The 26,771-nt window shown below is 36.0% G+C and overlaps 1 protein-coding gene across 4 annotated transcripts in view; it reads left to right on the forward strand.

Annotated features, from left to right (window-relative positions):
- The window catches only part of AGPS (alkylglycerone phosphate synthase), a 160,267-nt gene that overhangs the window by 123,540 nt on the left and 9,956 nt on the right, over positions 1-26,771 (forward strand). For all 4 annotated transcript variants that reach the window (XR_012421267.1, XM_005573575.4, XM_045367311.2 and 1 more), the window contains 3 exons: positions 4,561-4,650; positions 12,677-12,776; positions 15,155-15,212. Coding sequence is in view for 3 of the 4 variants with exons in the window: in XM_005573575.4 (XP_005573632.2) it covers positions 4,561-4,650; positions 12,677-12,776; positions 15,155-15,212 (248 nt within the window). In the remaining variant the exon portion in view is untranslated. The remainder of the gene's footprint in view (positions 1-4,560; positions 4,651-12,676; positions 12,777-15,154; positions 15,213-26,771) is intronic.

A 26,771-nucleotide genomic window follows, 5' to 3' on the forward strand; every position in this document is an offset into this window, starting at 1 on the left:
TGGTGTTCATATTCCATGCGTTGTTAGCTAGTAACCCCATTTATATTATACTATCACTCTGTCATTCACAATTTTTTTTTTAAATCTGCTTTCTCAAGTTGAAATGTTATTCACAAATGTTGATGCTAAATTTTAACAAGGGGAATAAATCCTTTGAATAAAAAAAAGTATCAAGTCATTAGCCTTTGAGTAGTAGAAATAGTTTGGCAGCTATTCATAGTGGTCTCAAAGACCTTTTTTAAAAAATTAATTTATTAATTTTTTTAGTATGAAATTCGTTTTTATTTTTAACTAAAAAAAATGCTTAACATTTTTCCAAAATCAAAACTAAAGACAAACACTTAGAAAAAAGGGTGGAAACATATTTTTCCTTCCCTGGGGAAACCAGTAAGGCAGACGTTCTAATGGAGCTTGGTTTTTTCCACAGGACTAGTTTACGCAAACAGAATCTCTCTCCAGCCCTTTCTCTATGTCAGTTCTATCTACCTGGCAGGAAAAACCAAAAGAAACCCCGAAACAACCCGTCCCTGCAAATACAACACTATACAAGGGACTTGAAAAGTTGAGGGAAAGCCTTTTAATGCATCTAAGACCATTTTAGTGTTTAATTCCTCTCCTTGGGTATCTTAGCCAGTTTGGCTTGCTAAACAGAGCACCTTAGACTGGGTAGCTTAAATGTTCTTAGACAAGAAACAATTATTTCTTACAGTTCTGGAGGTTTGGAGTCTGAGATCAGGATGTTAACATGGTTGGGGTTTTGTTGAAGGCCTTCTTCCTGGTTTTATAGATGGCCATCTTCTTAATATCTTCACCTGGAGAAAAGCAGAGAGAGAGAGAAAACAAGCCCTCTCATATCTTTTTATAAAGCACTAATCCCATTCATGCAGCTCCACCCTCATAACCTAATGACCACCCAAAGCCCTCACCTTCTAATACCATCTAACTGGGGCTTCGGATTTCAATATATGAATTTTGAGAGGGACGCAAACATTCAGTCCTTAGCACTGGGACAGTGAGGGAGTGCAATGCTACCTCTTTTTTTTTTTTTTTTTTTTTTTTTTTTTTTTTTGAGACGGAGTCTCGCTCTGTCGCCCAGGCTGCCGTGCAGTGGCCGGATCTCAGCTCACTGCAAGCTCCGCTTCCCGGGTTTACGCCATTCTCCTGCCTCAGCCTCCCGAGTAGCTGGGACTACAGGCGCCCGCCACCTCGCCTGGCTAGTTTTTTGTATTTTTTAGTAGAGACGGGGTTTCACCGGGTTAGCCAGGATGGTCTCGATCTCCTGACCTCGTGATCCGCCCGTCTCGGCCTCCCAAAGTGCTGGGATTACAGGCTTGAGCCACCGCGCCCGGCCGCAATGCTACCTCTTAAGAGTTAATGAATTTCCTTGTCATCAGTTAGTACTGATGATTGACATCTTGTTTTTTTATTCCAACTGTGGAAGCTAATATTGTGCAATTTTTTTTATTTCTCTTTATCTATTCTTTATATATATTTGCATATTTATTTAATTGACACACTGATAATTTCTGTTTTATGCAGTTACACATTTGTTTACCTTTAAAACAATTTCTTCAGCTGAAGTTTTAATAAATAATATTAATAGAAGGCAACTACATTTTTATGTAAAATTTACTTGCTGACAACCATTTAGCAATTTTCTTTTTCTTTCAAACCTTTAGCTAGAGGCCATGTTTGCAGTAGCCCATGGGATCAGGGTCTTTAACTTTCACACATTATTAGATTATTGGCTTTTTCATATATAGTCCACTTAAGGGATTATTGGTCATACTAGTTTTTGTGTATTCCTAAGTGTCCCATCCTGTTGTGTTCCATCCCATCCCTACCACAATGGCCGCACCTATTAGGTTCTCAATGAATATTCTTCATAGATTCTTATGAATGAGCTTGGGAATAATTTGAGATTACAGTCTATGAAAATAGGTATCTTAAGGGTTGGAGATTTCTAAAAAAATGTTTGTTTGTTTGTTTTGAGATGGGGTCTCCCTCTGTCACCCAGGCCAGAGTGCAGTGACACTATCACGGCTCACTGCAGCCTTAACTACCTGGGCTCAAGCAATTCTCCCATCTTGGCCTCCTAGCTAGCTAGGATCCCAGGTACACATCACCGTGCCTGGCTAACTTGTTTTGTTTGTAGAGATGAGGTCTCATTTGTTGCCTAGGCTGGTCTTGAACCACAAAAAGTAGCAAAGTGTATTGAATAATAATATCTAGAGGATGTAGATATAATAATAATAGGTATAATAATAATATCTACATCTAGAGGATGTAGATATTATTCCAATGATATAAAAAAGCCCCAGGGAAGTTTTTTTCAGGGATGAAATTGGTCAAGTGTTAAATTTGCTAATAAGTTAGAATTTGAAAGTATGCTGTTATGTTTCTGTCCTATAAAAGGGTTGATCCAAGTGGACTGTGTTTGCCTTTGATCAAGTTCTGTGAGCGAACACTTTCAGAAACCTTTCCCTAAAAATTATTTACTGGAAGTGTCCCATTGCGGGTTATAACTGTTCAGTCCAGTCCTTTCTCCATCTTCTTTTCTTTATTGATCTATCAATGAGGGTTTAGATATAAGGAGCTCTTAATATTTTCCTGTTTACTGTTGTATTTGAGATGATTGGATACATTTAAGTGCATTTAAACTGAAATGCAGTTCACACAGTGGCATAACTTGCAAAGGACTGTTACAGCAGATGATTGTATTCTTAGTTTTTTTTAGACTACTTAGCTGTAGCACTTAAATTTCATTTTCTAGAGCCAACATAAAGAACTTATTCCAAAAAAAAAAGAACTTACTACTTTTATAAATTTTGTAATATTCATTAACTCTTATAAATGTTAAAGCTTAATAGATTTTATTTATATTTAAAGATTTGTTTTATAAGGTATATATTCAAAATAAAGACATATTAAATATCGGTCATCTAAATGTTTTATGAGATATTTTTTCAAACGTGCATCCTTGCCATTCTATACCTCTATGCATAAGTGATACATAGATAACATTGATAAATCATGTATACCTGCAACTCTCATAAATTAAAGAATTTAACTTAAGAACATTGTTTTATAAAATTAGAATTTATAAAATTTGCAGATTCTATATTCATAAAAATAAAAAATTTGACATGCTAAGAAGACACTAAAGCCCTTTTTGTGTTTATATTTTAATCATATACTGTTTGTTCTTATTGGCAATATGGATAACTTTATTTTAAAAAGTATGATCTGTTTAAATGCTACTTTTTTATCAAATTGGTTCTCATACAGTCAAGTCTGTGTCGTGAGACTAGAGATAAGCCAACCTTTTGAGTTTTTCTGGTATTTCAGGTCTCATGATGCTAAACAAATCAAGGTTTAAGACACAGAATCAGTGTCATTATGTGGCCAGGATATTTATTGGGGAATAAAATGGGACTTTTAGTAACAAATAGTCCAGCATAGCACATTAATACTTTACACAGTTTGTATTCAATAGATCTTTCGCAGTTTGTCTTCAATAGATCTGTGTCAAATTGGATTTCAGTTTGAGAATAAACTATCGAACATTTGATATAACATCATGATTATAATTTCCTTTGAAAGACTGCCTTGCTCTGTTGCCCAGGCTGGAGTGCAGTAGTGTGATGTTGGCTCACTGCAACCTCAACCTCCCAGGCTCAAGCAGTCCTCCTGCCTCAGCCTCCCAAGTAGCTGGTACTACAGGCATGTGCCACCTTGCCCAACTAAGTTTTTTTATTTTTAGTAGAGACAAGGTCTCACTATATTGCCTAGGCTAGTAACATCATGATTATTAATTGAATTATTATTATTATTATTATTATTTTATTTGAGACAGAGTCTTACTCTGTTACCCAGACTGGAGTGCAGTGGCACAACCATGGCTCACTGTAGTCCTGCCCTCCTGAACTCCAGTGATTCTCCCACCTCAGCCTCCTGACTAGCTGGGACTACAGGTGTGTGCCACCATGCCTGGGTAATTTTTAAATATTTTGTAGAGATAGGATCTCACTGTTGCCCAGGCCAGTCTCAAACTCCTGGGCTCAAGCAGTCCTCCGGCCTCAGCTTCCCAAAGTGCTGGGATAGCAGTTCTGAGCCACTGTACCCAGACTGAGTTATTTCTAAATTAAGGAAAACTTCTTAGACATGGGTAAAGATTGGTATTCATATAACCTAGAATTGAATTTTCATTAACATCTTCTTTATAGCTTTTTTTAAAGCTCTTAAAATCTTATAATTAAGTTGATTTTGATGTCAGGCTTTCCTAAGTGTAGGAAACTGCATTCAGGAGACTTGAGTATGTTCTTGTGACTTTCTGTTTTCCTTAAGTCAAAAAAAGAAAAAACTTTCCTCTTTTTAAAGTTAGGAATGGAGGGCTCAAGTTGAGGGATCAGGGCTCTTTTCCATTCTTGAAAGAACAACTAAGAAAGCTTTAGCTAAGAAAATGTCAGACTTGAATGATGCCAGATTAACCAATATTTATTAGCATTTGTGTAGTTTTCACTTGAAAACTTAATATTGTATTCATTTATCTTTTTTTAGAGTGGTAGATCTCTGTAGAAATGTAAAAGAAAGAATAACAAGGGAATGCAAAGAGAAGGGTGTACAGTTTGCTCCTTTTTCTACATGCAGGTAAGTTTTAAAAATTGTTCTTATATTTCGTATTCTGAAAAAAAAATGTTTTGTTTTGTTTTTTAATCAGTGGGGGAAATATAATTTTCCAGCTGAGAAAAAGCTTCAGTCTGTTACATTTGGCCAGCTTTCCTAACATTCACTTACCACCTTGTTAGGATTGTGCCACTGGAATTTTACAGCAGTCCTGAGCCTTTTAGGAGTAGGATACCCTTCTGTGAGTAAGCATTCCCCGCCATCTGGATGGCATGGCAGTGAAGAGCCAGGTGTCTGGACTCCTGGAAAAAGAAGAGGACTACTCTACTCACTGAAACTATAAATTATATAGTCAAGAAATTATAAATTATATACATACTCAACATGACGCTGAAGAGTGAAGGCAGTGTTTTGTTGTTTACTGGTAATTTAATCTCTTCAAACTCTAATATTATCAGTAAAATAGTGGTAATGCCATTTCTCGATGGGACGGTTGTGAAAATGAAATGAGAAAGCATATGAAAAAACTGTTAGGTTCTGAAGAGCTATATAAATGCTATAGTATTGTTGTGACATAATTACATTAAGCTTGAGGTAGATAATCCATGCTAGTATTAGTAAGGAAAATTTGTATATTTGCCTTTCCTTTCCAATGACAAGTCCTCATTAAGGCATTCAATTATTAAGCTTTCTTGCTCCTTGTAGCATGATAATTTGCATATATTTGTTTTCCAAGACTAGAAATATTTCTGTATTCTTTAAACTGCTAATTTTGTGTGTGTGTTTTTGTTTTTGTCTTTTCTTTGTCTTTTCCATTGTCTTATCTTGTACTTTCCTAGTACTAGTGTTGTGTTTCTTAGTTTTCCTTATTGTTCCCATTGGGAAGAGATACCCTTTAGAATTTGCTAAATTGTGCTTCTGCATGGTAAGAAAGTAAAATTCTAACATGAGATCTGAGGAAAGCATCTTCCTTACACCTTAAATGTTCATTTCAATCAAACGGATCTCCTTAAAGTAGTCGTTTGGATCTCCTTAAAGTAGTCGTTTCTGCTTCTGTGTGGGAGAGACTGTCCAGGTTTAACAAGCCTTGCAGAAAGTACCTAGTCATCTGTGTATTAACATATTTTAAACAGGTACACTGAGGATAGGATCAGAGATTATAAAAGCTGAAAAAGTAGATTTTAGAGATTATTTGCTGGGCATTCGAGATATCTGAAGGAAGGGCAAAGAGAGGTCTTGTTCTGTGTAGTAAAAAGCTTACAATGGGATTAAGCTAATGTTGACGTAGTGGGTGTAAGAATGTCATGTTACTTTTAGTTTATTTTAAATTTTGGGGTATCTTTAACAATGCACCTTTTATCTTAAAGTCCTTAAAATCTAAGAAAAAAATTTTTATATTTGTATTATCAACTCAAACTGATGCTTCATTTTTCTCTTGATAGTCCAGTCTTTTAGCAGACAGTCAGCTCTCTTTTATTGTTATCCTGAAAACAAATCAGACATAATAATCCAAAAGCTATTTGTTACCATTAGATTTTGAAACATTTTAGGTAATCAAATCTATTCTTGTGTAGTTGAGAAATTTTTATTCCTTTGTTTTGTCAAATGGTAACTTAATAGATTTTACCCTTCCCCCTTCTTCCTTCTGTCCCCAGTTCCTGTTCAACATCTCTTAAGAACCCCACCCCTGCTGTAACATTATGAAACTATTGTGATAAACCGCTACCTATGGAAAATGATTAGGACGTAAAATATTCTGCCTTAGGGCACATTCTGTAATTACACTTAAATCTAGGTTCTTCAGAATGTATTCATAAGGCCTAAGAATATTCATTCTGTATTGTTGATCGGTAGAATTAGTTTATTTAGACTGAATTGGCCATATGTCATTTTTATTAAGTAGCTGTGTTTTAAGAATGGTTTTCCTGAGAATGATGGTTTAGCAAACTATCGCAAGAAGAGAAAACCAAACACCGCATGTTCTCACTCATAGGTGGGAACTGAACAATGAGATCACTTGGACTCGGGAAGGGGAACATCACACACCGGGGCCTATCATGGGGAGGAGGGAGGGGGGAGGGATTGCATTGGGAGTTATACCTGATGTAAATGACAAGTTGATGGGTGCTGACGAGTTGATGGGTGCAGCACGCCAACATGGCACAAGTATACATACGTAACAAACCTGCACGTTATCCACATGTACCCTAGAACTTAAAGTACAATAATAAAAATAAAATAAAATAAAAAGAATGGTTTTCCTATAAAAGCTGATATGTTTGGTTTCTGTGACCATCTTATAAAACCAGTTAGAATATGCAAAGCCTAGTTACTCGAATGGCTTTGGTAAATAAGACTTTTGTAGTTCTTATGGCTCATACTTGATTAAACTAACATTTAATTGGAATTTGATTTCAGTTTAGTTTGATTTGACCTGCGTAGTAGTGGCTAAGGAGATTATTCTATGTTGAATATGTGAGATGTATTTTTTAAACCAGTTTTTTATCAGGTGCTATGCTTGCTACCTGGGTGATAGGATCCATACTCCAAACCTCAGCATCACGCAATATTCCTAGGTAACAAACATGCACATAGACCCCCTATATCTAAAATCAAAGTTGAAATAACATTTTACAAAGCTGTTCCAAAGTTATTTAAAAATAATTATGGATCTATTTAAAATCAAGGATCCTAAGAAAAATAACTTAGGTGTAGGGTACATTTATTGAGTTCATTTATTTCATTTTTGTCCATTAAAATGTACTTTGTACATTGGAATAGAAATTCCAGTCCAAACTTTTCTGAAGAAGTTGTATGGGAAGTAATTGCTAGTCATTGAGTCTAATACAAATAAAGTACTCCAAAAAATATAGAGCCCAAAAATTTTTTTTAATTAAAGAATATTATAGTGACTTTGACAACCACACTATTACTTGTCCAGATGATTTTGGAAGAGGTTAGTGTTTAAGTGTCTTAAATGATAGAGTTGGTCTGTTGTAAAAGGTGTTAGATCTAAGTCACTTTCTGAAATGGACCCAAATTAAGGTGTTCCAAAAGGTATTTTTCATTATTTGGACTTGTTTGAGATACTAATCAATCAGGCCCATCAAGCTTTGTTATGACTTCAGTAATCTGTTCATCTACTGAAAACTGAACTGTGTAATATATAGATCCTGGATATGTTGAAAGATGATAATGCGCTATTAATGTTTAGTTACATCTATTTATGAATGTTAGTGATTCCCTTATGAGTGATATATATTTTACTAATTTCTACAAATTGGTTTCATTCATTTATCCTTCACACTTTATTTGAATTAGGTTATTCCTAATGATAGTGCCCTTGTAGTTAAAATGGTTCTCCGTTGTTTCTTAAACTTTGTGTATCTGGTAGTTAAAATGTAAATATTCAAAGGATCTTTTTTTATGAGGATGAATTAACACTAGAAGAGAAACACAGCTGGCAAATTGACAGTAGCATTGTTAAACAGTTCATTTCTTCTGTTCTGAGTCACCTAACATTTGGCCTAAAAGGCGATTAAAATTGTAGATTAGATTCTATTTGTATTGTGTAGTAAAAAGAGTATTTCCTCTACATTTGCTCCTTCTGTTAAATTAAATTCTTTGTGGGAACCTCTGTAAATTGCATATGGAGATTTGACTATGATTACCTTACCTCCCTTTTAAATGCTTTCCTAATTGCATTTTGAAAGCTCAGATATGTATTTTATATATGATTTAATAATCTAACATTCTTGATATCTTTTGTATATACACATTCAACATGTATAAATATTGAGTCACAGACAATATTTTAAGGCTGTGTCACTGCATTTGGTGCAATCATCCTATTTGTTTTCCAAATGCTTACTAATTATTAATGTAAACTTAGTGAAGAGGCTATATTGGACTCAGTCTGATCATATTTGGTATTTGGACATTTCTCCCATTTCTTAGTTTTTAATTATATCTGATACTTATTTCTTTTAACTTTGAGGGAGTTTGGAAAACTTAACTGATCACCACATTTCATCTGGTCTGTTTAGAGACTGACTTTAAGTGCAGTATACGTATTTTTAAAAAAAAAAAAATCCCTCTTGATGGAGATGGGCCAATTGGAGAAACATTTACATTGCTTCTAAATTTCTAATTTTGGGGGAGGTGTAACTAGACTTAAAAAAATAGTATTGTACAAATAGTTCCCGTGAACCTTTTACTCATCTTCCTCAAGTGCTAATATCTCATGTAATTTTACTATGATTATCAAAACCAAAAAATTAGTGTTGTTTCAATACGATTACCTAACTCACAAACCTTTCTTTATCATTTGTCCCACTGATATCTTTATCTTTCATAACCTTCATACATTTGAAGAATACTGGCCAGTTATCTTGTAAAACATCTCTCAGTTTGGGTTTGTCTGGTGTTTTCTTGTGATCAAATTTAAGTTACACATTTTGGCAAGATTACTACAGAAGTGACAGTGAAGTGCTCTTCATGGTAGATCATATCAGAAGAAACATGATATTGTTAAGTCTCATTATTGGTGACATTAACTTAGACTACTTGGTTAGGGTGGTACCTGCCAGGTTTCTCCACTCTACAATTACTGTTTTTTCCCATTGTATTTAAAAAACATCTTATGGCTGGGCACAGCTCACGCCTGTAATACCAGCACTTTGGGAAGCTGAGGTGGGTGGATCACTTGAGGTCAGGAGTTAGAGACCAGCCTGGCTAACATGATGAAACCCTGTCTCTACTAAAAATACAAAAAAATTAGGTGGGCATGGTGGCAGGTGCCTGTAATCCCAGCAATTCGGGAGTCTGAGGCAGGAGAATCACTTGAACCCAGGAGGTGGAGGTTACAGTGAGCCAAGATTGTGCCACTACACTCCAGCCTGGGCAACAAAAGTGACATTATGTGTCAAAAAAATTAAAAAATTTAAAAAAAAAAAACCTTATGGGGAGAAACTTTGAGACTATGCAAGTAGCCTGTTTCTTATAGCATCTCCTAATCACATCAATATCCCACTGTTGATTCTTGATTACAACAGTTATTACTGTGATACTTGCAAATGGTGATTTTCTATTTTAATCATTCATTTTACATTTATCAACTGCAATTCACTGTAAAGAAGAGCTTTCCGGCCGGGCGCGGTGGCTCAAGCCTGTAATCCCAGCACTTTGGGAGGCCGAGACGGGCGGATCACGAGGTCAGGAGATCGAGACCATCCTGGCTAACACGGCGAAACCCCGTCTCTACTAAAAACACACAAAAAAATTAGCCGGGCGAGGTGGCGGCGCCTGTGGTCCCAGCTACTCGGGAGGCTGAGGCAGGAGAATGGCGAGAACCCAGGAGGCGGAGCTTGCAGTGAGCTGAGATCTGGCCACTGCACTCCAGCCTGGGCGACAGAGCGAGACTCCGTCTCAAAAAAAAAAAAAAAAAGAAGAGCTTTCCTCTCCTCTCCTTTTCTGCCCGCCCCCCACCCCTTGCCACTATCTATCTGTCTATATATCAGTCTATCAGTAGGGACTCATAGACATTTTATTCTCTGGAATGCAGCCATTATTATCATTATTCACTTTGTTGCTCAGATTTTCCCAGTGTGGCTATTGGGAGTGTTTTTAAGTTGGCTTCTGTGTCCTTTTGACTTGGGAAAGTAGGTTTTTGAAGAGGAAGAAAATGGGCACACATACTTAGGAAGAATCAGTGATTGAGGCAAGGTGAGTAGCGTGTGAGAAGATATGAGGCCTAGGGAGAGAGAAAAGCAGGTCTGTGTGCCACAGAGGATCTGTGTTCTGTAGAGTTGGTGCTGAGTGAAGGTACGTCTCCTCAAGCTTTCACAGCAGTGGCAGCCATTGCTCCTTTGAGCTTGGTTTCTTCCTCAAGTTCTTTGGTTTTTCTTATTCCCAATGATGTCAGAGTTGTGATTATTTTCAGCTCATTTTTCCTGCTTTGTTCCCTTAATCTTTTTATCCATCTGGTTCTTCTACTCATGGATGTCTAGCTTTTTTTACTCTCATTTGTTATCTCCTGGTTGATTTCTCCTATACCTTAGTAATTATTGCCTTTTGTTTTACCTAGAACAATCTTATGGTTTTTTGTCAGTCTGCATTTAGGTATGCCTTTGTAGAACACTTTTCCCAATCTGACCTATCCCAATTTTCTTATTCTTTGTATAGACTGATTTTTAAGCTGCATAAGCTAATTGATGGTGTCTGTCTTTATGTTCTCTCAGCGTTCTTCAATCTTGTTTGTCATTCTCTATGAATTGGACTATGTCATATTTTGGCTATATAGAGCTTAGAAGAGTTTCTTCTAGTGCATTTAAATTATCTATGTAGAAAAAAAATTAATGATATTTATTCTGTTGTCATTTATTTTTAAAGTTATAGCCAGAACTGAACAGTGTCCTTGTTTTGGTCTCAACTGCAGTGATGTGCTTTTTTTCTACCCAGAATCTTTTAAGTCTGTTGAGCCAGAAGAATCCAAACAAATGATGAGTTCATAGTATTGTTGCCAGAGTGTGACAGGAAAGGGGTCCCAGGATGAACCACACCTCAAGAGAAGGTTCTTGGATCTCATACAAGAAAGAATTCAGGGCAAGTCCACAGTGCAAAGTGAAAACAAGTTTATTAAGAAAGTAAAGGAATAAAAGAATGGCTACTCCATAGACAGAGCAGCACTTAGGGCTGCTGATTGCCCATTTTTATGGTTGTTTCTTGATGATATGCTAAACAAGGGGTGATGCCTCCCCTTTTTAGACCATACAGGGTAACTTCCTGATGTTGCCATGGCATTTGTAAACTGACATGCCACTGGTGGGAGTGTAGGTATAGCAGTGAGGATGACCAGAGGTCACTTTCCTGGCTATCTTGGTTTTGGTGGGATTTAACTGGCTTCTTTACTGCAACCTGTTTTATCAGCAAAGTCTTTATGACCTGTATCTTGTGCTGACTTCCTATCTCATCCTGTGACTTAGAATGGCTTAACCGTCTAGGAATGCAGCCCAGTAGGTAGGTTTCAGCCTCATTTTACCCAGCTCCTGTTTAAGATGCAGTTGCTCTGGTTCACACGCCTCTGACAAGAGGACTTAATGTACTTTGAAGAGATTATCATTTGCCCATACTTTATCAATATAGATTTTTAAAAGAATGAAAATTGATTTTAGTCAGTGTTTGCATGTCCATATGTATTCTATGCATTTCATGTTCTATCCTCAGCAGTGATTGAGCCAGTGAAAGGAACCAAGTTTCTTGTTTTGAGTCTAATTTTGCCTTTTTCAAGGGGCAGATGTTTTACATCATATCTGTTTACTGTGGCAGTACAAAATATAGTTTTCACTTGCACATATGGACCTCATTGTGTGGTCCTTTGGCAGGAAAACGCACTCTGAAAAGTAATGGAGTTGTGCTATTTGTAGTATGGAAGTGCCTCAAATTTTGTCTTATACCAGTCACATAAAGAACTTAATTGTGCATAAAATTTGTTAAATAGCAGAAAGAGAAAAAGTTAGTGTTACTTTTATTGTCAGGATATGTATGTTTTTAAGTAATTTTGTTAAATGTTATTTTGATTATGCAATTTAAAACAATGAATACTCATACTTACCTGACTATATATATGGTTTTCACACATGCTGCTGATAGTTCTCATTACTTCTAGGTAACATAATAAAATCAGTGAAAATGGCACTTCATCATAAAATGCTGATACAATGTGTAAAAGTTTTTGGGTTATTTCCCAATAGAAGCTTTAGTAACATGGGACAGACATGAGAAAGATTGAATGTGTACCTATAATATTGACTAAATTGGTACTTCAATGAGGGTAAAATTCTTGTTTTGCACTGCATCCTCAGTTCACTTGTTTTGGCAGACAACTCTAAAGCAAGCCAATGTGTATTCCTTCCATGGAGTAGGAGGCTGGGAAGAAACTGAGATTATGTCTTAAACTAATCATTTGGGTCGTCTTGCCTTTAAGTTTCTAGATGTTAAATCTGATTTGACTTAACTTAAAGCCCCTTTGGGGATTTTGTTTGTTTTTTAGGGTGACGCAGACTTACGATGCAGGTGCATGTATCTACTTCTATTTTGCCTTTAACTACAGGGGAATTAGTGACCCACTGACCGTGTTTGAACAAACTGAGGTAATTTTGCATACCTGCATATAGCTTTTACAGCTATTGATTAATTTCAATAAATTTTACTGTCAATTTATGAGTTTTAATTTGAGTCTCTTTAATCACACATGGTTTGCTTAGCTGTTAACCCTTAGAAATGAAAAGCATATTTGTTTCCCTGACTTGTGTACTGAATTGTGAGTCTAAAATTAATGTACTGTACACCTAGTCTGTGATTCTTTGGTTGTTACAATACATGATAGCTGATTAAATTAAATTACAATTAGGAATTCATATGACTATATAGGAATCCTAGATCACTTTCACAGTGCACTCATTTCCACATGGTGGTGGTTGTTGAAGTCAGCAATGCCTTTGGTCTGTGTTGTTGTAATGTCATTCTAGATTTGTAATTTTTTTATATGCTACAGCTGTAAGTGGGTGCTTTGGGTTCATTAGCTAGCAGTTTCTATTACTTTCTTAAAAAGTGTCAAACTGTTTATTTTTATAAAGCTTTCTCTTTACAGCCAATATTTCTCATTATGAGTATGCCTAGAGTTAAACAGACTAGAGTGTGGAGGATCCTGTAGGAAGCTGAGGTTTCTTAAAAACTCAGGTGTCCTACTGTTTTAACTGCATTACACACCTGCTAAAGCAAATTTCAGTAGCACACTTTTAGACTGAAAGTATAGAAAAGGTTTGGTTGGCTTCCTCCTATGCCTCCTTTTTTTTTTTAGCAGCTTTTTTGAAGTACAATTCAAATACAGTAAGCTGTATACAGTGTGTACAGTTTTGACATATGTATACACCTGTGAAACCATCACCCCAGTCAGAATAATATTAATCATTCCCAAAAGTCTGAGTACTTTTTTGTCACTTTAGCCTTTCACTGCTTCAGTGTTTGCCCTCTGGCTACCCAAATGTCCCTTCTGTACAGTACCACAGAGTGAAATTGTTCCTACTTTCTCAGTCCAAACTGCTGGTCTCTAAGTGCTACTGATCTCAAGTAGCTATTGCTTTATTTAAAGTAATTTGTTGGAGGATATAAATTCTTAGAGCAGGAGATGTCATATGTAGGATTCATTCGGAAAACCCTCAGTAATGAGGGTTTTTTGGAGATGAAGTCTCACTCTGTTGCCTAGGCTGGAGTGCAGTGGCATGATCTCGGCTCACTGCAACCTCTGCCTCCCGGATTTAAGCGATTCTCCTGTCTCAGCCTCCTGAGTAGCTGGGATTACTTACAGGCATGCATGCACCACCATGCTGGGCCAATTTTTTGTATTTTTAGTAGAGATGGGGTTTCACCATGTTGGCCAGGCTGGTCTCAAACTCCTGACCTCAAGTGATCCACCCACCTTGGCCTCCCAAAGTGCTGGGATTACAGGCATGAGCCACCACACCCAGCCAAGGGTTCTTATCGATTACTTTGCAGTGGGATGTGGTCCGTCTGTCCCACCTGGGCCCTCTCCTACCCTGCCTAATTCCTGATGGTTTATACATACACACCTGAGTAATTCTGAGAGGCCCAAGGTACTACAGATATTTTACCTCGTAGCCATTTATATATTCACGAATCATTAGGAACTGAAGGCAATTCTGGTTTCTGTCATCCTTTTTTACACTGCTCTTTAGTCATTCTATATTTTGTTACAAGTGTTTATCTTTTCTTACCTGTGTGCTCTATAAAGAGCTTGGTTAGGATGTTACATATTAGGATAAAACGAGGTTTTTCTTTTCACTCTTAGGTATCCATAAGACTGACAAGTAATTTATCCCAAGTCATTGACCTAAGAAGTGTTCTGCATAAAGGCATTTGTGGTTGATTTCTAATAGGTTTAATAAAGACTCTAATAGCTTTATTATAATTCTGATGCCCACTATATGATATTAAGCAAATAATTTAACCTATCTAAGCCTTATTTTATCTGCGAAATGGGAGTAATTGTAGTTATTTCATAAAGCTATACTGAAAATAAATGAGATACTGCAGGCAAATTACTTGGAACTTTTCTGGTACACTTATAGGAGGCGGTCAGTAAATGTTAGTCACTTTGTTGGTATAATGAGATGTTCATTACTAAGTAGAACCTGACTGTACATTTACAACTTTGCATTTATTAGTATTATTAACAACTTAGTGTGCTGAATGGTCATTTTGTCTTTTTTTCCTAGAATCTCAAAATGATCTTTATAGAGATTGTGACTATTCACTAGAAAAAATCTTACAAAGCTAGGCTACTTATTTAATTGCTTTTTAAACACATTTGACCAAAAGAGAGGAAAGTTAGGCTTCTAGTTTATTATTTAACCCAGGAAATGTGCCGCCTTTGGGATTGGGGTCTTTTTCTTTCACTGCAAAATGAAATCTAAGTAGCAACAATTTGTTGTGTTGTTTCCAAATACAGGCAGCTGCTAGAGAAGAAATCCTTGCTAATGGAGGGAGCCTGTCACATCACCATGGAGGTATTCTTTTTTGGGAGTAGAATTTCTAATATTCTTACTTTAAAAAATATTCAGTTCAGTAAAATGCTAGGGAGAGACATGATATGAATAATATGAGAGTACTTGAGATTTCTTTAAAGTTTCTATGTCTTTGAAATAGTTGTTTACTGAGGTAGGTAGTTAGGTTGCAGTAGTAGCCACGAGAAGCTTACTTTAACAAGCCTGCATAGAAATGGAGCCCAGCCAACCTTCTGAGGTCTCAGGGACCTCATGTAATCAGAGAATAGCTCAGCTTGCCTGGGAGGTACTTGACCATTAGGGCAAACGTTTTTAAAGGATGATGGGGAAGAAAACCTACATAAATGTTTTTCAGCCACTATTGGAATGTAGCTGGTCATCAGTTTTACAATATATTGAAGAGCTGTTTGTTCTGCCCGCCCAAAGCTCAGCAAATTAATCAAGACAGGATATGAGAAAAATCTTTTTTCAAGGTTTTAATGCTGTCTTGTTATTACTTGGTGGTCATTTTGGTAAGTATCAAGTGTTGTCAGAATTTATCACGTCACCAACAAAAATTATTACCAATATGTCTATCTTTGTTACTAGCATGCTTATGAAAATAATGAGGCGACCCTTTAAAACTTAAACAATGGCTATTCAGTTATTAAAATGGTAATTTTTGAGGTTATCCACTTGTTCTATAGAATAGAAATTTGTTCTTAATATATCCCTCAATATAATTTGATGCCTAGGAAAAGAGAAATGTGTAGATTTTTAAATAGCTTTTAGGAAACACAATGAGAATAACCACCTAATTTAAAAATTCAACTGCTCTTGACTCCTTATATCCTTTTTTTCCCCTGTTTAATTTTCATTCATAGCACTTATTATTATCTAATATGCTATATATTTGTACTTTTTAAAATTTTCTCTTCCTACTGAAAAGTGAGAATCCACGAGGACAGGAATTTTTGATTTGTTTGTTGCTATGTGGTAGCACCTAGAAGAGTGCTTAGCCCCAGTCAGCCCTCCATAGATTGATGCAGAATGAATGAAAGAATTCTGTTGGAAAAGGAGTGGACTGTGGAAGGTGTGTGTCCATTTAATATTCTTACAGCCAGGTCTGGAAAAGATTGCTCATGTTGATGAATAAAATAGCTCCCAACATCATTGTGTCAGTTTAATCTTTTGCTATACTTTTCTCTTAACCCCCACAAATAAATTTTTAACTTAGCCAATAGCATTGAAGATAATATGCTCTTCTCTCCTTTTTCTATTTATTATCCTTTCATTTGATGATGGTTCTCATGAATGCTAGCATAACAAAAATGGAAAAGGGAGGGAAATGAATATGAGAAACCTCTCAAGTGGAATTAAAAGCTTCCAATTACTCTAAAAGTCCAAACCTAATTTTGGAAATGTGAATGAGGAGTTACTTAAAGATACTTAGGTTTTAGCATCTTCCTTTAAATTTTTCAGAAAGCTATATACATTATTTTAAATAGTTTTTATTCTGTTTCAAAATGACACTGTATTAATATGCAAGGAACTTTAAAATATATATAAATATATCATGAATTATTCATTTGTTCTTTGTCTAAATTGATTACATGGGAGAGAGGAAGCAAAATGATTTAGCCATAATTACTTGTTTGAAGAAAAATTAAAATTTTCCCACCGTAGCCAACAAATTTGCCCTTTGGTATGTGTCAGCAGCCAACAGTGTACTTTTCTCTTTTAAAATGAAGAAATGTGGTTTCTGTGTTTATAATGGTAAATGATGGGGGAGAAGTGATTCTGCAAGAGCGTGAGAGCAGCTGAATCATATATATAACAAGGAACTAGAGGCTTAATTGTCTTTAGGTAGTTGTTTGTTAGATGAGCTGTTTCCTTAATTGTGAGATGATGTTCTCAGTTTACCCAATCTTTATACAGTGTCAGAAATTCTCTAGAAGTTGGAAATGACCAAATGACTGCATGCATCTTAGAGGAAAACCAAACCAACAGTTTTTTCCTCGGCCAGTGACTCTGCTTCTTTAGAGTCTATGAGGAAATTCAGGTGCCTCCAATAATAGTGTCTGTTTTTAAGATGCAGAAAGTGTAATTTCGCAGAACTGCTGATTTTACTTATTCAGATATACCCCAGACACTGAGAGCTTCTTGGTAGGCTCTAACAGAGTCTGTGCAAACATACTTGAAATAATGTATTCATAAAGCTGTCATTACAGAAAAAAGGAAATATGCACAAATTTAAAATAATAGAATTAAACAACTCTGGTGCAAATCTATTTGAAACCTGGATTTCATTTGTGAGAGCTATGGTAATACTCCATTATAGTAATCAATTCACAGAAATAAAAGTTAATTAACAAATAGTTAGAAAATGTTAATTTATAAGATCATGTTTATTCAATTATTGATCACAAAGAAAACAATGTAAATAGCTTCTTCTCTTTTTTTTTTTTTTTTTTTTTTTTTTTTTTTTGATACCGAGTCTCACTTTATTGCCCAGGCTGGAGTGCAGTGGTGCCATCTCGGCTCACTGCAACTACTACCTCCCGGATTCAAGTGATTCTCATGCCTCAGCCTCCCTAGTAGCTGGGATTACAGGCATGTACCACCATGTAAAAATACAAGAATTCTTGTATTTTCAGTAGAGACGGGATTTTACCATGTTGGCCAGGCTGATCTCGTACTCCTGACCTCAGATGATCCGCCCGTCTCGGCCTCCCAAAGTGCTTGTCATATTTTTTGATACAAAGTATGCTTAATACCTTTTAATGTTGTATAATCCGTTTTCCATATTATAAGTATTACCCATCTACTGGGCAATATGGTTTCAAAGAATGGCAGCCTTTCCCGTGAAGTGCCTTATAGTCCAGTAGAATAAAATATTACACCATTTCAAAAGCTACTGATGAAAACTGATGGGATTATATTATTGCTACTTTAAGGTAAGAGTATGCCCTTTTCTTTGAAAAGCATTCAAAAGATGACTTTAATAAACATGTAAATGCTATAGATGCTGAAACAGTGAAGAGAAAGGGGATAGAATAAAGGAAAATAACTAACATTTATAAAGCTGTAAATATTTGCCTAGGTGTTCCACATACTTAACCTCCTTTAATTCTGCTTAATGCAGTGGAATAGATATTATTCCTCTCTTTCACACGAAGATGCTAAGGTGCTGAATATAAAGTAACTGACCCAAAAATCAGTAATAATTGTTAGTGCCAGAATTTGAATTTGAATGCTTGTCCTCTTAAATAAAAGCCTAAAATGTCTGGAATTAGTAAAATCTAAAAAGACTGAAAATGACAGGCTTTGAGAAGAGACATGTAATTAATTTTTTAAAATGTATATGGGTTGGGTGCGGGGGCTTACACCTGTAATCCCAGCACTTTGGGAGGCTGAGGCAGGTGGATTGCTTAAGCTCAGGAGTTCGAGACCAGTTTGGGCAACATAGCAAGACCCCATCTCCACAAAAAGTACAAAACTTAGCTGGGCATGGTAGCGTGTACCTGTAATCCCAGCTACTCAGGAGGCTGAGGTAGGAGGATTGCTTGCCCCTGAGAGGTTGAGGTTGCAGTGAGCCGTGATTGCATCATTGCACTCCAGCCTGGGTGACAGAGCAAGTCCCTGTCTCAATAAATCAATAAAAGGAAAATAAATATTATATATTACTATTTTTCTTTTAAAATATAAAATCTGTTTCTTTAATGTTGACATTGAGTTAGTTACTTGCCCTGCTTTAGATGAAGCAGATGAACAGAAGTGAATTAAAATTTTAATTTCCTCATCATAGATATTTCTATTGTTTTCTCAGTTCTTTTCCATAAGTCAAATTTACTTTCTGGTTGCTTTTATACTTCCTGATTGTAGGTTCCTAACATGTCAACAGTATCAGGTAATAAAACAAATGGTGGTCATATCATGTTGCATTAAAGTTATGTGTATAAGTTATGTGCATTTTTCAGGTTCTAGGTTTATAGGCCTTCTTTAATTGAAGACTCCCAATTTGGTGAAATGATTTATTTTTAGAAATTATTGGCTTGAAGTTGAATCTAGCAAGGTTTGATGGCATATTAATTTATTTAGAGGTTTTCCCTCATTTAAATAGAAATCTTTTAGGGCTATCCTATTTCTTGTATTTTTATTTTCTATGTGGTCAAAATATGACTGCATGGAAACAGACTCTGAACTACCTGGTTTTCTCTAGTGCTTAGAAAAAGAAACTTGGTAAGTCTGAATACAAAACATACTTTAGGTATGTTGATAGAATGAAGATGCTTTCCCTTTTCTAGTTTTTTCTCTTCTAAATTGCTAAATATTGGAGTCTTCCAGGGCTCAGCCCTCAGACCTTCATTTCTCTATGCTCACTCATTTATTTGGTGATTATCTCAGTTTCATAATTTAGAAGACCATCTATATGCTGATAACTCCCAGATACCAAAAGATATCACCTCTACACCACTACGCTAGTTCCATCACTATTTTCTACAGTAGCCTCCTAACTGGTCTTTCTTCCACTCTGCTCCTGTATTCTCATTTCTCTTGCTGCTTGATTAATCTGTTAAAAACATCAGTGGTTTCTTCTCACATTCAGAACAAAATGAAAACTCCTTATCATGTTTTCCATAATGGTTGAACTAGTTTACAATCCCACCAACAGTGTAAAAGTGTTCCTGTTTCTCTACATCCTCTCCAGCACCTGTTGTTTCCTGACTTTTTAATGATTGCCAGTCTAACTGGTGTGAGATGGTATCTCATTGTGGTTTTGATTTGCATTTCTCTGACGGCCAGTGATGATGAGCATTTTTTCATGTGTCTGTTGGCTGTATGAATGTCTTCTTTTGAGAAATGTCTGTTCATATCCTTCACCCACTTTTTGATGGGGTTGTTTTTTTCTTGTAAATTTGTTTGAGTTCTTTGTAGGTTCTGGATATTAGCCCTTTGTCAGATGAGTAGATTGCAAAAATTTTCTCCCATTCTGTAGGTTGCCTGTTCACTCTAATGGCAGTTTCTTTTGCTGTGCAGAAGCTTTTTAGTTTAATTAGATCCCATTTGTCAATTTTGGCTTTTGCTGCCGTTGCTTTTGGTGTTTTAGACATGAAGTCTTTGCCCATGCCTATGTCCTGAATGGTACTACCTAGGTTTTCTTCTAGGGTTTTTATGGTATTAGGTCTAACATTTAAGTCTCTAATCAATCTTGAATTAATTTTCATATAAGGAGTAAGGAAAGGATCCAGTTTCAGCTTTCTACTTATGGCTAGCCAATTTTCCCAGCAGCATTTATTTAATAGGGAATCCTTTCCCCATTTCTTGTTTTTGTCAGGTTTGTCAAAGATCAGATGGCTGTAGATGTGTGGTATTATTTCTGAGGACTCTGTTCGGTTCCTTTGGTCTGTATCTCTGTTTTGGTACCAGTACCATGCTGTTTTGGTTACTGTAGCCTTGTAGTATAGTTTGAAGTCAGGTAGCGTGATGCATCTAGAACTAGATGTACCATATGACCCAGCCATCCCATTACTGGGTATATACCCAAAGGATTATAAATCATGCTGCTATAAAGACACATGCACATGTATGTTTATTGCGGCACGATTCACAATAGCAAAGACTTGGAATCAACCCAAATGTCCATCAGTGACAGACTGGATTAAGAAAATGTGGCACATATACACCATGGAATACTATGCAGCCATAAAAAAGGATGAGTTTGTGTCCTTTGTAGGGACATGGATGCAGCTGGAAACCATCATTCTTAGCAAACTATCGCAAGAACAGAAAACCAAACACCACATGTTCTCACTCATAGGTGGGAACTGAACAATGAGATCACTTGGACTCGGGAAGGGGAACATCACACACCGGGGCCTATCATGGGGAGGGGTGGGGGGGGAGGGATTGCATTGGGAGTTGTACCTGATGTAAATGACGAGTTGAGGGGTGCTGACGAGTTCATGGGTGCAGCACACCAACATGGCACAAGTATACATATGTAACAAACCTGCACGTTATGCACATGTACCCTAGAACTTAAAGTATAATAATAATAATAATAAATAAATAAAGAAAGAAAACTCCGTATCATGACCTTCAAGGATATACATTGTATATCCTTCTCTCTGTCCTCATCTTTGATTACTTTGTACCTCTAGCAGCATTGGCCTTCTTGCTATTCCTCAGACATACTAGTCCCTTTTCCCATTCAAGGCCTTTGCTGTTTGTTCCCTCTTTTTCTAATGTTCTTTTTTTTTTTGTCCTCTCCTTCAGATGTTTGCATGGCTCACCTTCTACCATTGTTTAGGTCTCTAATAAAAATGTCACCGTCTTAGAAGGATCTTCCCTGTCCTCTTGTGTAGCTTCTGTATTCCCCATTTGAATTAAATTCATTGAGGTTAATGACTTTATCTTGTTTGTCACTGTATTTCTCACTCCCTATGGCTGCTCTACATAGTTCACCATCATAGATGCTCAATGAATATGTTAAATGAGTGAATAAGTGCATGCCCAAATAAATGCTCGCAGAATTTGAACAGTTTTGCAAATTCTCAAATAGCTCTGAATCTTGCATATTAATCCTTTTTTTTTTTTTTTTTTTTTTTTTTTTTTTTTTTTTTTTTGAGACAGAGTTTCGTTCTTGTTGCCCAGGCTGGAGTGCAATGGCTGGATCTCGGCTCACTGCAACCTCTGCCTCCCAGGTTCAAGCTATTCTCCTGCCTCAGCCTCCTGAGCAGCTGGGATTACAGGCTTCCGCCACCACACCCAGCTAATTTTTTGTATTTTTAGTAGAGTCGGGGTTTCACCATGTTGGCCAGGCTGGTCTTAAACTCCTGACCTCAGGTGATCCCCCTGCCTTGGCCTCCCAAAGTGCTGGAATTACAGGCGTGTGCCACCACGCCCAGCCGCATATTATTCTTTTATATTAGAACAGCAGTAGTTGGCTGTGGCTCACACCTGCATTCCAAACACTTGGGGAGGCCCAGGCAGGAGGATTGCTTGAGCCCAGGAGTTTGAGACAGTCTGCGCAACATAGCAAGACTACAAAAACTAAAAAAAAAAAACTAGCTCACTCTGGTGGCATATGCCTATAGTCCTAACTACTTGGGAAGCTGGGGAAGGAAGATGGCTTGAGCCTGGGAGGTTAAGGTTGCGGTGAGCTGGCATCGCACCACTCCTCTCAGCGTGGGTGATAGAGAGTAAGATCCTGTCTCTTAAAAAAAGAAAAAGAAAAAAGACAATAGTCTCATAGTTAATGTAGCTTAACATTTGGTAACTGGCCTAAATATTGAATAGAGGGTCATATTTAGTCATAGAAAGGCTCAGCTTATTCTCTAATATTTCTGGGAAAGTATATTAGCAGAGTGAGTTATTCATTGGAGAAGTAGGGTAAAATAATGTGCATTTTTCTGCAACTCCATACCACCAACCATTTAGTGTTCTTCCATAGATGCATTAAGTATGTAAGGTTTCATTCAAACCTTTTGTCTTAAAACCAATAAAAATTTGAGTAGCTGAACAACAGAGGGGAAAGAATGTAGGCTCTGGAATCAAATCTATATTGGATTCCTGGTTTTGCATTTAACTGTGTGACCTTAGGAAAATAATTTCTCTGACTTACACTTTCCTCACCTGCAAAATGGGAATAATGGTACCTGTCTCATATGTTTATTGTAAGACTTAACATGATAATGTATGTAAAACATCTAAATGCCTTACATTTAGTAGGTGCTTAAAAAACAATAGTTTTTTGTGTTTGTTTGTTTTTAATAATAGCAGTAAACAGCACCAGGTGGCACTCTGTTGGCACTCTTGCCTTAACCATTAAAAAAAGGATTACAGTGTATTTGAGAAAGAGCCATACATTCAAGGGATATGATTCAACAATAGTTTTAAAACTTCATTTATAAACTACAGTTGATCTCACTCTATAGGAAAGTTTCTTACAATCAGCATGAAAAAAAAATAAATTTCCTTCACAGTATTGGCTATGAAATTTGCTATCGAAGAATGTTATTTCCATAATAGCTTTTCTGTTTATAGGTAATCATGTAATTTGTATATTTCAAATGCTTGCTGCTATTCAGTATAATTTCATAAAGCAGAAATCTTTTCAACATAAATTTTAAATAATGTTTTTAGTTGCCTTGCTAAACTTATTTAATACTAGAGCTTTTGAGAGATCACTTATTTTTATGTATAGAAAATATTTTTCTTGATTTGCACCCTGAACTTAAAACTCAAGTTGAACTCATAGTAGCGTCTTTATTTACTGACCTTCAGGCAGTGTCATGACACTTTCAGTACCATTTTTGAGTTCCAGAGTAAAAGGGCCAGGGGTTGGGAGAATATTGATGCAATTTCTCTTAGAGGGTTTGGCCTGTAATTGTGATTAATAACAGTTGCTTTCACTATCTGGAAACAGACAGGCTGGTTTGTCTGCCTACAATCATGCTGTGATAAATGGAGCTATTTTAACTCTGGTTTTGTGTATCAGAGAAAACAGATGTAGTCTGGAACTGGAGGCTATAGGAAATATAAAGCCTACTTAACTTAATCTTCATAGTGCTTGTTTTTGTAACTGACGAGCTGGTCAGTTTAAATAGCAAAGTTTATGTCAGCCATGTATGTAATTTCAATTTATGACTTAAGTTTTTAAGTTGTTCATTTGCTAAAATTATACCTAAGTCCTTGTCAGGAAGTTAAAAACCTTGATTAAGTATAACCAGTCCTAGTTTAAATATTGATTTTTTTTTTACCTAACCAAAATTATTCCGTATTATAATTATAGGGCAGCTGCTGTTACCTTTTTTTTGTAGTCTTACCAGAATCTAATAGTATTAGAAACTTTAAAAGTAAAAGGAAACTACTCAAAGAAGCTGAGCAAAAAAATCAGGTTTGGGGCCATTTGTTAATTTGTAGTGTGAAATAAAAGGCATATAGATTGGAAAGAAGGAAGTATAACTATCCCTATTTGTAGGTGCCATTATTGACTATATAGAAAATCCCAAAGAATGTACAAAAACAGAGTCAGCAAGATTTCAAGATACAAGATCACACACAAAAATCAGTTACATTTCTAAATACTAACAATAAACATATAGAAACCAAATCTAAAATATAATACCACTTATAGTTGTTCCAAAGAAAATGAAATAGGCATAAATCTAGCAAAATATATACAGAATTTGTATTCTGAAAATTACAGAATCTTGATGAAAGAAATCAAAGAAGGCCTAAATAAATGAAGAGACATACAGTATTCATAGTTTGGTAGAAAACTGTACATAGTAAAGCTGTCAGTTCTTTATAAATTGATCTATCTGGTTAGTGCATTTTCTGTCAAAATTTCAGCAAGATGTTTAATAGATATAGAAAATGTTATTCTAAAAATTATATGGTAAGGAGAAGGAGCTAGACAGCTAAAACAAATCTGAGAAAATGAATAAAGTGAGAACAGTCAATCTACCTTATTTCAAGACTTATTATATAGTTACAGTAGTCAAGACTGTGCGTTATTGGAGGAGGACACATAGATCAGGGGAACAAAAGAGAACCCAGAAATAGAGCACACAAACATGCCAAGCTGAGTTTGACAAAAGTACGAAAGCAATCTAGTGGAGGAAGCATAGCTTTTTCAACAAATAGTACTGGTGGGAAGAAAAGAACTCTGACCTAAATCTCATACCTATACAAAAATTTAACTCAAAATGGATAATGAACTTAAAAGTAAAACAACACTATAAAACCTTTAGAAAAATGCATGGAATATCTTCAGGATCTAGAGCCGGGCAAAGAATTCTTAGACTGGACACTAAAAGTATAATTTATAAAAAATTGATAAACTGGATTTTATCAGAATTAGAAACATTTGCTCTGTGAAGGACTGTGTTAGGATGAAAAGATAGGTTATAGAGGAGGAGAAAATATGTGCAAACCCTATATCCAAGAAAAGACATATCTATTATGTATAAATAATTTTCAGAGCTCATTAGTAAAAAGCAAATACTTTAATTAGAAAATAGGCAAGAGACATGAAGAAAAATTTCACTGAAGAAGATATACAGATGGCACATAATCACATGAAAAGATGTTCAACATTGTTAGCTATTAGGGAAATGAAAGTTGAAGCCACAGGAGATATCACTACACACCTATCAGAATGGCTAAAATAAAAAAAAAAAAATAGTGACAATATCAAATTCTGCCAATGATGCAGAGAAACTGAATCACTCATACATTGCTCGGGGGAATGTAAAGTGGTACAGCCATTCTGGAAAACAGTTTGGCAGTTTCTTTTAAAACCAAACATGTAATCACCACTCAACCCAGCAAATGCACATTTGAGCATTTGTACCAGAGAAGTGAAAACTTATGTTCACATAAAAACATGAACATAAATATTCATAGCGGCTTTATTCATAATAGCATAATGGACCCAAACCGGAAACAGCCCAGATGTCCTTCAGCTGATGAATGGCTAAACATACTGTGGTACATCCATACCATTGAATACTACTCTGCAATAAATAAAAAAGAATGAACTATCAATACATGCAACAACTTGGAATAACTCTCCAGGGAATTATGTTAAGTGAATAAAAGCCATCCCCAAAGGTTACATACTGCATGGTTCTACTTCTATGACATTTTTGAAATGACAAAATCTTAAAAGTAAAAAAAAAAATTAGTGATTTCCAAAAGTCGAGGCTGGAGAGGGTGTGACTGTAAACAGACAGCACAGGGATCCTTGTTATGATAGAACTGTTCTTGACTATATCAATGTCAATGTCTTATTCCTTTGATAGCTACCAGATGAGTTTAGCCTTTCCAACATTAAATCTTTATCATATTACCATAAGATAGAAAATTTGTTTTACCTTTTAATTTTTTCAGTTTCTTTGGCCTTTTCTAACAAAACTTATATGTTGATTATACTATTTTTCCATTGAAGCAATGTAGTTAGAGTGTAAGAACATACTGTGGAAACCAACTTAATCCATAATTTAACTCAACATTAAACTATTAATATTGCAGCTATAGCACAGGTTAAACAGATTTGAGAGCTGACAGAGGAAATCTGTAGCAAGAAGGTACTGATCCCTGCTCGCCACCTCACCAACCGCCCACCCCTATGTGACTACAGGGGCCAAGCCCAAGACAAAAGGGCCAGGGACAACATTGTGTTTGCTGTCTCTTACCACATGCTATACCTTTAGTAGCTTCTAGCCTCAGATGTATCACCAGGAGAGTGAATATAGGTGGCTTGAATAATATCACTTAGCTTCGGATCTCTAAAGAGAACTTTTTCTCTTTGACAATTTTATGTCTATAACTTATAAGTAATATGTTTGTTAGTCGGAGAATGCCTGTATTACATTATTACATTGTTACAGAATACTTTTTATAGTTGGTTTCATGTGATTAGCAAACAGTTAATCGTGGGAAGAGGTTGGGTGTCCCTCTAGCACTACTACGTAATCCAGCAGTAGTTTGGTCAGATTAAATTAAATATTGAAATACAAAGTCAATGCTCAGATCACTCATATAAGCAACTAAGTCTAGATTTTCTTCTTA

Source organism: Macaca fascicularis, chromosome 12, assembly GCF_037993035.2.
Source record: "Macaca fascicularis isolate 582-1 chromosome 12, T2T-MFA8v1.1".
Lineage (NCBI taxonomy): Eukaryota > Metazoa > Chordata > Mammalia > Primates > Cercopithecidae > Macaca > Macaca fascicularis.